Here is a 12,893-nt window from a genome sequence, read left to right as displayed (position 1 = left end):
CATGTCGGAGTATCGAAGACCCTCATTCGGCTAGTAGCTCCCTTTGCAGGTTTTCGCTAACTAACCTCTCTCATTTCTCTACTAATCGTCGCCTTTGGTGCCCATCTAGGTTTTCACCAATAAGACTCTCGCATTTCTCTGCTCACTGTCGCCTTATAGTGCCCGTACGGGTTTTCATCGATAAGACTCTCTCATTTCTTTTTCTTTTTCTTCTCTTTTTTTGATTAAGATACTGCATGCAGGAGGTTGCCCAACGCCCTTGGCATAGGGACTTCAAATATTTTCAAAGATCGATCAAAAGTTCCTAACAAGGAAAAGGCGAAAAGAACCTTGAACTGAATTAGAACTTTTGGAACCGTTTATATAGGAAAAACCATAAAATAAAACAAACTTCTGCCCCAGTTTTGGAGTACTAGGAATATGGATTTTTTGTTGTGATGGGACCGAACCCAGGGTAAGGCTACCTACGTATCCTTTTGGAATCAGGTCGGACGTAGTTCAATAACTCAGAAGATTTGTTGTTTGACCCTTTTTTTTGCTTTTACAAGTATACAGGTTCCAGAAACAAAGAAGACAAATACGTCTCAAAAGAGTTAACAAAAGGGTTACACCTATTTGGAATAGCGAGCAAATGATAGCATTCGTCATCTTGATCTGAGAAAATCAATGCGTGAAAATTCTACAATGGGTATATATCACACATAATATCTTTTGACTGCATCTGCATTAATAGTCATGTTTGGTACCCGTCCTTCTTCATCTACCAAGTGCACGGCTCCTTTTGGTAACACTTTCTTGATGATGTAGGGTCCTTGCCAGTTCAGGGTGAACTTTCCTTTAGCTTCTAGGTGCGGAAGGATGCGTTTCAAAACGAGCTGGCCTACCTCAAACTGCCTTGGGCGCACTTTCTTATTGTAAGAGCGTGCCATTCTTTGCTGGTATAACTGGCCGAAACATACTGCTGCTAGCCATTTTTCATCAATCAACATCAGTTGTTCTAATCGGGTGTTGACCCACTCAATGTCTTCAATCTCTGATTCCACAATAATTCGGAGAGAGGGAATTTCGACTTCAGCGGATATTACAGCTTCAGTTCCATATACAAGCAGATACGGAGTTGCACCAATAGATGTGCGAACAGTCGTGCGGTATCCCAAAAGAGCAAACGGCAACTTTTCATGCCATTGGCTGGAACCTTGGATCATCTTCCTAAGAATCTTCTTGATGTTCTTGTTCGCCGCTTCAACGGCTCCATTGGCTTTTGGCCGGTAAGGGGTAGAATGGCGATGCATGATTTTAAATTATTTGCATACCTCTGTCATCAAATGACTATTTAGATTGACTGTATTGTCAGTGATAATGGCCTTTGGGGTACCAAAGCAATAGATGATGTTGGAATGAACAAAGTCTACCACTGCTTTTTTGGTGACTGCTTTGAAAGTGACGGCCTCCACCCACTTGGTGAAGTAATCAATTGCAACCAAAATGAATCTATGCCCATTTGAAGCCTTTGGCTCGATTGGTCCAATAACATCCATTCCCCAAGCAACGAAAGGCCAAGGAGAGGACATGGGATGCAACTACGAAGGAGGCGAGTGAATCAGGTCAACATGAATCTGGCATTTGCGACACTTGCAAACAAATATGAAGCAATCTTGCTCCATAGTAAGCCAATAATTCCCTGCCCGCAGAATCTTCTTCGCCACAACATATCCATTCATGCGAGGTACGCGTACCCCTGAATGCACTTCACTCATGATCCGCTCCGCTTCTGTAGCATCTATGCATCTCAACAAGTTTAAATCTGGGGTCCTCTTGTACAGAATTTCCCCATTCCGGAAGAAACCACTGCGAGCCGCCTTATAGTTCTATTTTGATCTCCCTTGGCATGCTCTGGATATTCTCTTGTTTTTAGGAACCGTTTTATGTCATGATACCATGGTTCACCATCTGGTTTTGTCTCAATTGTATTGCAGTAACCGTGTTGATTCTGAACTTGGATTTCTAGTGGATCAATATGAGTGTTGCCTGGATAAGGGAGCATCGAGGCTAAAGTAGCCAAGGCATCGGCTAGCTCATTGTGAAACCTGGGAATGTACCTGAACTCGATGGATTTGAATCTTTTGCTCGAGTCTTGCATACATTGTCTGTACAGAATAAGCTTGATATCTCAAGTCTCCCATTCGCCTTGGGCTTGCCGGATAAGCAAGTCGGAATCTCCCATAACCAATAGTTCATGCACATCCAGATCGATGGCCATTTTCATACCCATGATACAAGCATCGTATTTTGCCGTATTATTGGTACAGAAGAACCAAAGTCGGGCCATTGCAGGGTAATGATTTCCAATAGGTGAGATGAGGATTGCCCCGATCCCAATTCCCTTGATATTGACAGCCCCATCAAAATACATTTTCCATACAGGGTGATCGTCTGGAACTACTTCCTCTATTGAGTTGACCTCTTCGTCTGGGAAGTTTGTGCTAAGCGGCCTATATTCATCATCAACTGGATTCTCTACCAAATGATCTGCAAGCCTGTGCTTTCATCGCGGTGCGAGTGACATAGACGATGTCGAACTCTGTGAGCAGGATGTGCCATTTTGCGAGCCTGCCAGTGGGGCATTGGCTTTTGGAAGATGTACTTCAAAGGATCCATTCTGGATATGAGGTATGTAGTGTAGGCCAAAAGATAATGTCTCAGCTTCTGAGCGACCCAAGTCAAGGCACACATGTCCTTTCTAAAAGGGTGTACTTAACCTCATAATTGGTGAACTTCTTGCTCAAATAATAGATTGCCTGTTCCTTTTTGCCTGTTGCATCATGTTGCCCCAGAACGCATCCAAAGGAATTATCCATCACCGATAGATATAAAAACAAAGTCCTACCAGGTTCAGGTGGGACCAGTACATGGGGTTTCGATAGATAATCTTTGATCCTGTCAAAAGCTTTTTGGCAATCGTCCGTCCACTTGATAGTGGCATCCTTTTTCAGCAACTTAAAGATGGGCTCGCACGTGGTTGTGAGCTGAGAAATGAACCTACTGATGTAGTTCAACCTCCCAAAAAAACTCATGACTTCCTTTTTGTTCTTCGGGGGTGGCAGATCTTGAATAGACTTTATCTTAGATGGATCGAATTCAATGCCTCTCCGGCTGACTATAAAACCAAGGAGTTTCCCAGATAGAACCCCAAATGCACACTTGGCTGGATTAAGCTTAAGGTCATACCTTCGAAGCCGTTCGAAGAACTTTTTCAAATCGCACACGTGATCAGCTTGTGTCTTTGATTTTATGATGACATCATCGACATACACTTCAATCTCTTTGTGTATCATGTCGTGAAAAATGGTGGTCATGGACCTCATGTAAGTTGCTTCTGCATTCTTTAAACCGAATGGCATGACCCTGTAACAATAAGTACCCCATGGAGTGGTGAAAGCGTTCTTTTCTGCATCATCCTCATCCATTAGAATTTGGTGGTACCCAGCGTAGCAATCCACGAACGATTGTATCTCATGCTTTGTGCAATTATATACAAGAATGTGGATATTTGGCAAAGGAAAATTATCCTTTGGACTTGCTTGGTTCAGGTCCCTATAGTCAACACAGACTCTAGTTTTTCCATCCATCTTTGGCACATGCACAACATTTGCCACCCAGGTGGTGTATCGGACAACTATGACCACATTGGCGCTCAGTTGCTTCATTATTTCCTCTTTGATTTTGTCACTAATGTCTGTTTTAAATTTTCGTTGCTTTTGTTGGACTGGCGGAAAACCATGATACATAGGAAGCTTATGAACCACTAGATCAGCACTTAAACCCGGCATATCATCGTAAGACCAAGCAAACACATCTTTGTATTCAAATAAAAGTTGAATCAAGGCATCTCTGGTTTTTTGTTTAGTGTGAATGCTTATCTTCCTTTCTCTAACTTCTTCATGAGTTCTGATATTAATCGGCTCAATTTCATTGAGGTTGGGCTTAGGCTTGTTTTCAAATTGTTCCAACTCTCTTTTTATTTCCTCAACAACCTCATCTTTATCATATTCAACCTCTTGATGCATTATTTCGATATTAGACAACTTTTTAAGATCTGGGCGTGAATTCCACAGGCATGTCATGTTATTAAAGCCGGCATTAACAAAACTGAAATGGAAATAAAATGATAGGAATTAGGAAAAGGAAAAGATACAAAACTTAATAGGAAACTGAACTGCATTTCATTGAATTCGAAAGGATAGAAGGGTTAATATCAAAATAAAACAATCATACTGAGATATTTGGATTACAACCCTTAAAGTAACCCAAAATACAAAAAAGAAACTGCAAAAGCAAACTACCAAAACTCCTTCCTTGTGGAGAGAGGAGTTGCTTCCCAGTTATTGAGCATGGTTTTTGGGCCAATTAGTTGCATATCGGCACCACTAGTGCCTTCACCAGCCTGGATCATATTCACTTCAGAAAACATCTGGCTGCGGCCATGGCTAATTTCATCAATGTTTTCCTGTACCGAGTAATTTTGACCCTCTTGGAGTCGTGGCTTAACAAAAGTGTAGAAAATGTGAGGGATAGGTTGTTGCAAGACCCATCCATGCTTTTGCGGTGCTTGGTTTTGTCTTCGTCTGCTTGTGTTGGCCTAAAACCTAAGGCAAAAGTACCCTGGTTAGTGAACGGAGAAATAGGCTCCGAAATTCCTTGCAATGATGCCCCCAAGCCTTTTCCTGGATCATAACCTTGTCTCAGCATAAGTGCGGCCACCATTACAGATGTGGCGGAAAGACGAGGATGCAAAATGGGTTTTCCTTCCACAACATGGTCCACTGCAACCACTTCAAAAGCCTGATAGACAATGGACTCATACCCTTCCTTGGCCTCAATACAAGGGATTAATGGGTATTTATATATGGAAGACTCGTCTTCCCCGTGAACAATAATTTATTGACTGTCATTTTCGAATTTGAGCATCTGATGCAAGGTGGATAGCACAGCTCGAGCCGTATGGATCCATGGCCTTCCGAGAAGAAAGTTATAAGAAGTTACCATGTCCACTACTTGGAAGACAATCTCAAAGTCAACCGGCCCAATCATCATGGTGAGGTTGATCTCCTAAATGGTATCTCTCGCTGGCCATCAAAAGCCCGGATGCGAACATTGCTGGTTCAGATTCCGTCTGTATTGATCTTCATGCTTTGCAAGGTAGAGAGAGGGCATACATCTACACTTGAGCCTCTATCAACCATGACTCGCTTTACATAATGCCCCTCACATTTGACCATCAAGTGCAAAGCCATATTGTGCCCGGCTCCCTCCTTGGGAAGTTCATCATCGGTAAAGGAGATTTTGTTCACCTCGAAAAATTTGTTGGCCATCTTCTCTAACTAATTCACTGTGGTCTCCTCTGAGACATGTGCCTCGTTTAGGATCTTGATTAGTACACGGGCATGCTCTTTAAAATGTATGAGTAGAGATAGTAGAGAGATTTGGGCAGGAGTCTTTCTCAACTGGTCGATGATTGAGTAATCCTAAACTTTCATATTTTTCAAAAAATCTTCCGCCTCTGCTTCAGTGACTGGTTTCTTTATTGGCAATTGGCCATCTCTGATTTGCTTGGCCTTTCTCAACTCTTCTAGTGAGTAACATCTCCCCGATCGAGTCAAACCTCCAGTTTCCCCCACTTCCTCTATGATTTCCTTGCCTTTCAAGGTCATCACAGTTTTGTTGTAGTTCCAAGAAGTGGTTTTCGTGTTTGTCACAGGGGGTTGCACGGCAGGTTTGATTATGATTGGCTCTGTTATACCTTTCGTACCTCCCTGATTCTGCCTAGTGATGGGGTGGCCTCCAAGTACATACAACCTTGGGCTTGGATCATTGGAGCGAACTTCCAACCTCGAGACCTTGGGAACAAATAAAGTTTCTGAGCTCGGGGCACCTTTCACAATGAACATCATATCTCGGCTTGGGCTTACTTCTAGACCTGTTCCTTCTTGAATTGCACCCACTGTCATTTCTGCTCGACCGAGCGGCTTGTATTCTTGATCTCGGTCGATCATTCCCACAAAATGAACATCATTGTGTGCTGGAAACGAGTTGTTTGTCACATTAGAAGGGTCCTCGCCATTCGTCACTACAATCAGTTTTTCAGAAATGAGTCTCTCTATGGCTCTTTTCAGAGTCCAACAGTCATCAGTGCTATGCCCCGGGGCACCTGAATGATATTCACATCTAGCATTTGCTTGAAGTCCATGTGAATCAGGATGCATATGGTGGGGAGCGATGGGTCTAATCACGCCCATTTGCTTCAACTTTTGGAATAGACTAGAGTGTGATTCAGCCAATGGAGTGAATTTTTCCGCCGGCCTCTGCTCTCGACCATAATCCTGCTTGGGACGAGCACTGTAGGGTGCCCGAAAATTTTGCTGCTGAGGTCGGGGGATCCTTGGAGCTGGTGCCCGTACCTGCTGATTGGGGGGCCGAGTGTAGGATTGAGCATTAAACACTGCATACTCTGGTGGGTGCACGGAGTATTGAGGAATTGGTGGGGGATAATAATGTTGAGGGTAGTTGGATTGCCCCTGCTGAATTTGCACATAAGGGTGTGATGCCCCTCTTTGAACTTCTCTGGATCCCAAAGTCATCATGGACCCTTCATCTCTTTTCTTTCTATTTGCCATACTTCCTGAGCCATTTTGGATCGCCTGGGTGGTGGCTTTGAGAGCAGCTTGACTTACAATTCTGCTAGTCTTGAGGCCATTTTCGACTATTTCCCCTATCTTGATTGCTTCTGCAAAAGGTCTGCCCATTGCAGACATTATGTTTTGGAAATAATCAGGCTCTTGAGCCTCTAGAAAAACAGTGATCAACTCATGGTTATCCATTGGTGGCTTGACTCTAGCCTCTTGCTCCCTCCACTTAATGGCATACTCCCTAAAACTTTCGATCGGCTTTTTCTTCATATTGGACAAGGAATTACGATCCGGCGCAATATCAATGTTGTACTAAAATTGTTTGACGAAGACCTGGGCCATATCATCCCAAACATGCCACTGAGAGATATCTTGGTCAATGAACCACTCGGAAGCTACCCCCACAAGGCTTTCCCCAAAATAAGCCATCAGCAGCTCTTCTTTTCCTCCTATACCCCTCAGCTGGTTGCAATACCTTTTCAAATGGGCGATAGGGTCGCCGTGTCCATCATATTTCTCAAATTTTGGTGTCTTGAACCCTCGTGGCAAATGGATGTGAGGGAACATGCATAGATCACTGAATGAAACACTTTTGAGACCAGCTAGTCCCTGTATGTTCTTTATATTCTGTTAAAGACTTTTCAATTTCCTAGCCATCTCATCTGGCTCAAACGTCGTGGCAGGCTTTTCATTTTCCACTGGTGACTCGTATTGAGGAGTTTGATTGTATGGAGCCGAGACCCTGAAAGCCATATTTGGAGAATAGTATTGGCCATCATAAGCATGAGATGGTGGCTCATTGTTTGTCCTCGTCACAGGAGGTGGTGGCGGGATTGTATATACCGGTGCGCCAGACACGACGAGAGGGGTGTTTCTTGACTAGTGCGACTGGAGGTCGCATATTAGAGGTACCGGGGGTATCATGGAGTCTGTAGTTTGGCACATACCCTGGTGGTAGAATGTGATCGCTCGCTGCATGGAGCGGTGGTTGAGTAGCCTGTGGTGCGGTGGAAGTTCCCTCCGAGGGACTCTGGGGTGGAGGTTGACCAGAAACCCAAGCTTGATATACATCTGACAGTTGCTGTCTCAACTTTCTTATTTCCTGCGACTCTTGCTCAACTGACTAGCCCTGGGGATCGTCACCGACCAACTCGATTTCATCACTGTTATCCATTACTGCCGTTCCCTTAGATCTTGTGAAGTAATGATGTGTTGCCAGTTTCACCACAAACCAACCACCTTAAGCTTACTATATAAGAGACAACAAACGTGTTAGGGTTAAGCATTTTACATATATGAATCGCACGTAATATGCCATGTCCCTTGCATTATCACCATTTCTAACATGCTTTTGGAAGGCTTCATGTTTCATTCCGGCTTATAAGGTTGCTGCTTATTGACGCTCTTATTTCTTTTTCTTTTTTTTTTCGCTTTTTCGTTTCACTCGCCTTATTTTGATCCCTCATTTTAGAGTCATTGAAAAATATTTGATAGAACCTTTTGGGGGTTGCCTACATATCATGTCGCCGCATGAATCAGATCATTACGTAGTTCAGGGCCCATTTCTTTTTACAAAGCAAACATCTTTTTGGTTCATTTTCGAATTTTTCTAAACAAAATCTTTTTCATTGATTTTTCAATATATATATATATACAAGACTCAAAAACAAGAATTACATAAAGATAAACAATTAAACAAGACCAGATTTGACTCAAACATACTTTTTAAAATAAAAGGCAAAATAACAAGACTCAAAACAACAAAAGACTCTTACAAACTCAAAGATAACAAAAGAATAATCAAAAGGACTGCTAACTAAAGAAGACTTTGATCTCTGCAGTAGAATCCACCAGCATCACTGTAATCAAGGTCCATGTTCCTGCGGCTGACCCCCAATATTGCGGTATATCCTCTCCAAGTCTGCAGATATATGACGAGCAACGTTCAATGATACTTCTGCAAACCGCTCAGGTATCATTCCCTGGCAATAATACTTCAGCTTCTTTATGCTTCAATATCTGTATCTTATGTGACCGAGTTGGTTTGGAGAGGTTTTGGTAGGAAATGAGACACTTAGTCTCTTTAAGGAAGGTTTGATTTGGAAAAGTCAACCGGATGTTGACTTGTATGTTAGAGGGCTCGAATGTGATTTCCTGTGATTTGGTTAGCTTCGGGGGATGATTTGTCACTTAGGAGTGTGATCAGAAGTGGTTTTGGAGGCCCGGTGTAGAATTAGACTTGAATTGGCGAAGTTAGTATTTTGGCGAATTTCGGTTGATAGGTGAGATTTTGATCCGAGGGTCGGAATGGATTTCCGAGAGTTGCTGTAGCTCCGTTATGTAATTTGGGATGTGTGTGCAAAATTTCAGGTCATTCGGAGGTGATTTGGTTAGGTTTTTGATCGAATGCGTGTTTCGTAAGTTTTAGAAAAACTTAGGCTTGAATTCGATGAGATTGATGGTTTTAGTGTTGTTTGAGGTGTTTTGATGATTGGAACAAGTTTGGATGATGTTTTAGGATGGGTTGGTGCTTTTGGTTGATGTCCCGGGGGCCTCGGGGTGATTTCGGATGGCTAACGGGAGGTTTTGAACTTGGAAAATGTTGCAGAAAATTCAGCAGCTGTTGCAGAGGATTCTTGGTCATCGCGATCGCGTGGGTAGGATCGCGATCGCGTAGAAGGATTTTGGGGTAGGTCTGAGTTTGTGCTTCGCGTTCGCGACTGAGGGACCGCGTTCGCAGAGTGGGAGCTGCTTGTGCTTCGCGTTCGCAGAAGAAAGGTCGCGTTCGCGTATAAGGTTTGGAAGTCCTGAGGCAAGTGTTCTTCGCGTTCGCGTGAATTGGGACGCGTTCGCGTAGCTTGAGGAGTCAGAGCATCGCGATCGCGGGGGAGGACGCGCATTCGCATAGGGTAATTTCTGAGAAAAAGTAAAAGGTGCTTCGCGATCGCGGGGCTGAGGTCGCGATCGCGATGAAGGGCTACAGGACCTGGGCAGAATAGTTTTTAAAAACATTTCCTCCGCGAGTCTAAGTTATTTTCCTCCATTGTTGAGCATCTTGAGAGCTTTTTGGGAGGAATTGAAGAGGGTTTCGACTGGGATTGATTGGAGGTGAGTCCTATGAACTAAAAACATGATTTAATTGTGAAATTAACCCTGAAATTCATGGAAACTTGGCTAAAATTGGAAGAACTAGGGCTTGGGATTTTGAGATTTTTAAATTGGGATTTGAAGGGTCATTTGAGCTCGGATTTGAGAGTTCTTGGAATGAATAGACTCGTGGCAAGATAAGGAACCCGTTGATATGAAAATTTTTGAGTTTCGAGAAGTGGGCACGGGGCTCGGGTTTTGCAAATTTCGGGATTTTTGATGTTTTTCGATTATTTTCGATTGGGTTTTGTTCCCTTGGACTATTGTGACGTATTCGTTGTGGTTTTGATCAGGTTCGACGCGCGAGGAGGCCGATTTGAGAGGCAAGGGCATAGCGAGCTAGAGTTTTGGCCGGCTTGAGGTGAGTAGTGATTGTAAATGATGTCCTGAGGCTTTGAAACCCCGGATTTGCACAACGTAGTGCTATATTGAGGTGAAACAGGCGCTTAAATGACGAGCGCGGGGTTGTTTACTATTGGGGATTGTGGCGTTGTCCGTCCCGATTGATGTTTTTACCGCGCATTTGACTGAGACTTGTTTTTTATCATCATGATTTGAGTTTATTGCCATATTTGGGCTTAATGCCGACTACTTGAATCCTTCGTGGACTTTTGTCACTGTTTCCTCACTATTTTGACAAATTACTTGAACTCAGTCCTACTGATTAATACTGCTTTACAAACTCAGCCACTTTTACTTGAATTTTTAAACTTAAATGACATTTCCAATGTTGTTTGGGCTGAGCACTACTGTTTTACTGATACCCGAGGGGCTTGTGATGATTTGTGGACTGATTGAGATCGAGGGCCATATGTGAGGATATGCTGAGTGATATGAGATACTTTATATGCCATGAGGTGGCTTGAGTGATGGGAGGCCGAGTGATGTGAGGCCGAGTGCCGAGTGATGATGCCACGAGGTGGCTTAATATAGCGCTTGGGCCGTAAGGGGCCCCTCCAGAGTATGCACACCCACAGTGAGTGCGGGTACCCATATGATCTGAGAGTGAGCCCGAGTGGCTGATACTATCCTCGAGAGGCTGCAGAACCTTTAGGAAAACTCCATATTCTTGAAATTCTTGTCGTGCGACTTTATTGATCCGAGAACTAAACTTCTGTATTCTATTCTTTCGCAGATAGCGAGGATCCGCGCTACCGGACGAGGTGGACGACCACCAGTACCACCCACTGAGGCCACCAGAGGCCGTGGACACGGTCGTGGTCGTGGTAGAGGCAGAGCGGTGAGGGCAGCACCTGTTGATCCACCAGCTGCCCTAGCTTCGGATCAGGCTCCAACAGCACCAATTCAGGCACCAGCTGTGCCCATCGTGATTCCGGGTCTTCAGGAGACCTTGGCACAGATATTGACAGTTTGCACTGGCCTGGCTCAGGCAGTTTTAGCCACCACAGCGGCAGCTACTTCGCAGGCCGGGGAGGCACCCAGACCCCCGCTGCTCGCACACTTGAGCAGGTAGTGCAGGGACTACAGACGCCAGAGGCACCTCCAGCTCAGTCGGTTGCACCAGTGCAGGAGTTTAGGGTTCCAGTTATGCCGGAGGATGAGCAGCATCGTCTTGAGATGTTTGGTAGACTCCAGCCTCCGACAATGAGTGGTGCTGAGGGCGAGGATGCCCAAGGTTTTCTTGACAGGTGTCTGCGGATGCTCTGTACAGCAGGGATTCTTGAGTCTAGTGGTGTGGCATTTACCACCTTTCAGTTTACTGGGGCTGCCTTCACGTGGTGGGAGGCATATGAGAGGCGTAGGCCGGTTGGTGCAGCGCCTTTGACTTGGCAGGAGTTCTCCACTCTCTTCTTGGAGAAGTATGTACTGCAGTCCCGCAAGGAGGAGCTGCGTAGGCAGTTTGAGTGGCTACGTCAGGGAGATATGACTGTGTCTCAGTACAAGGTGAGGTATTCTGAGTTGGCTCGTCATGTCTCCTGGATGGTCCCGACAAATCGTGAGAGGATCAAGAGGTTTGTGGATGGCCTTAATTACCATCTCCGTGTTTTGATGACTAGAGAGAGAGTTTTGGGTATTTCATTCGAGGAGGTGGTTGATATCGCTCGTGAGATTGAGACGGCTCGCCGGCAGGATAGAGAGGAGAGGGAGGCCAAGAGGCCTCGAGGTTCTGGCAGTTTTAGTGGTGCTCCGTCTAGGGGCCAGTTCCAGCATGGTAGAGGCCGTTCTTTCAAGCCCGCTTAGTCGGCCCGTCCAGAGTATCGTGGGGCATCTTCAGATCGTGGTTATCATGGTTCTCAGTAGGGTCAGCCTTCACTTAGCGCCCTTCCAGCCCAGAGTTCATCTCGTGCCCCGTCAGCTCAGGGTTCTTCTATGCCGAGCGCATCAGCTGGTCACTCCGGTGCGAGGGGTTCCCTTCAGTCCCCTTCTCCAGCACCTAGGAATTGATTTGAGTGTGGAGAGTTTGGGCATATCTGGAGGCAGTGTCCTCGTCGTATTGCCAGTTCATCTCAGCAGAGGGGTCAGCCCTCGTCTTCTGCTCCAGTTACTTCACCACCCGCCCAGCCAGTTAGGGGTGGAGGTCAGGCAGCCAGGGGTCGCCCCAGAGGGGGAGGTCGATCAGGCGGTGGCCAAGCCCATTTTTATGCCATTCCAGGCAGGGCAGATGCCATTGCTTCAGATGCTGTCATTACAGGTATTATTTCAGTCTGCCACAGCGATGCCTCTATCTTATTTGATCCCGGTTCCACCTATTCTTATGTGTCTTCGTATTTTGCTCATCATTTGGGTACGTCCCGAGGGTGTCTTGCCTTACCTGTCCACGTATCTACCCCGGTAGGCGATACTATTGTTGTAGACCATGTGTACCGGTCATGTGTTGTGACTATTGGGGGTCTGGAGACCCGAGTTGATCTATTGCTATTGAGCATGGTGGACTTTGATGTTATTTTGGGCATGGATTGGTTATCTCCGTGCCATGCTATTCTGGACTGTCATGCCAAGATAGTCACTTTGGCTATGCCGGGTGTACCGAGATCGAGTGGCGTGGTGTGACTGATTATGTTCCTAGTAGAGTGATTTCCTTCTTAAAGGCCCAACGTA

At 45.1% G+C, this 12,893-nt stretch overlaps 1 protein-coding gene across 1 annotated transcript; it reads right to left on the bottom strand.

The window, feature by feature from the left end:
• Window positions 5,526-6,956, bottom strand: LOC109233575. Its single transcript, XM_019399460.1, has one exon. It carries the CDS (start codon window positions 6,954-6,956, stop codon window positions 5,526-5,528), a length of 1,431 nt encoding a protein of 476 aa, XP_019255005.1.

This window comes from Nicotiana attenuata, chromosome 10 (assembly GCF_001879085.1).
Source record: "Nicotiana attenuata strain UT chromosome 10, NIATTr2, whole genome shotgun sequence".
Taxonomy (NCBI): Eukaryota; Viridiplantae; Streptophyta; class Magnoliopsida; order Solanales; family Solanaceae; genus Nicotiana; species Nicotiana attenuata.
Note: the sequence above shows the minus strand (reverse complement) of the source record. Positions and strands in the feature narration are given on the sequence as shown.

What these genes read in the sequence shown, in the direction of transcription:
- LOC109233575 (XM_019399460.1), bottom strand. Translation starts at nt 6,956, where the DNA reads ATGAAGAAAAAGCCGATCGAAAGTTTTAGGGAGTATGCCATTAAGTGG.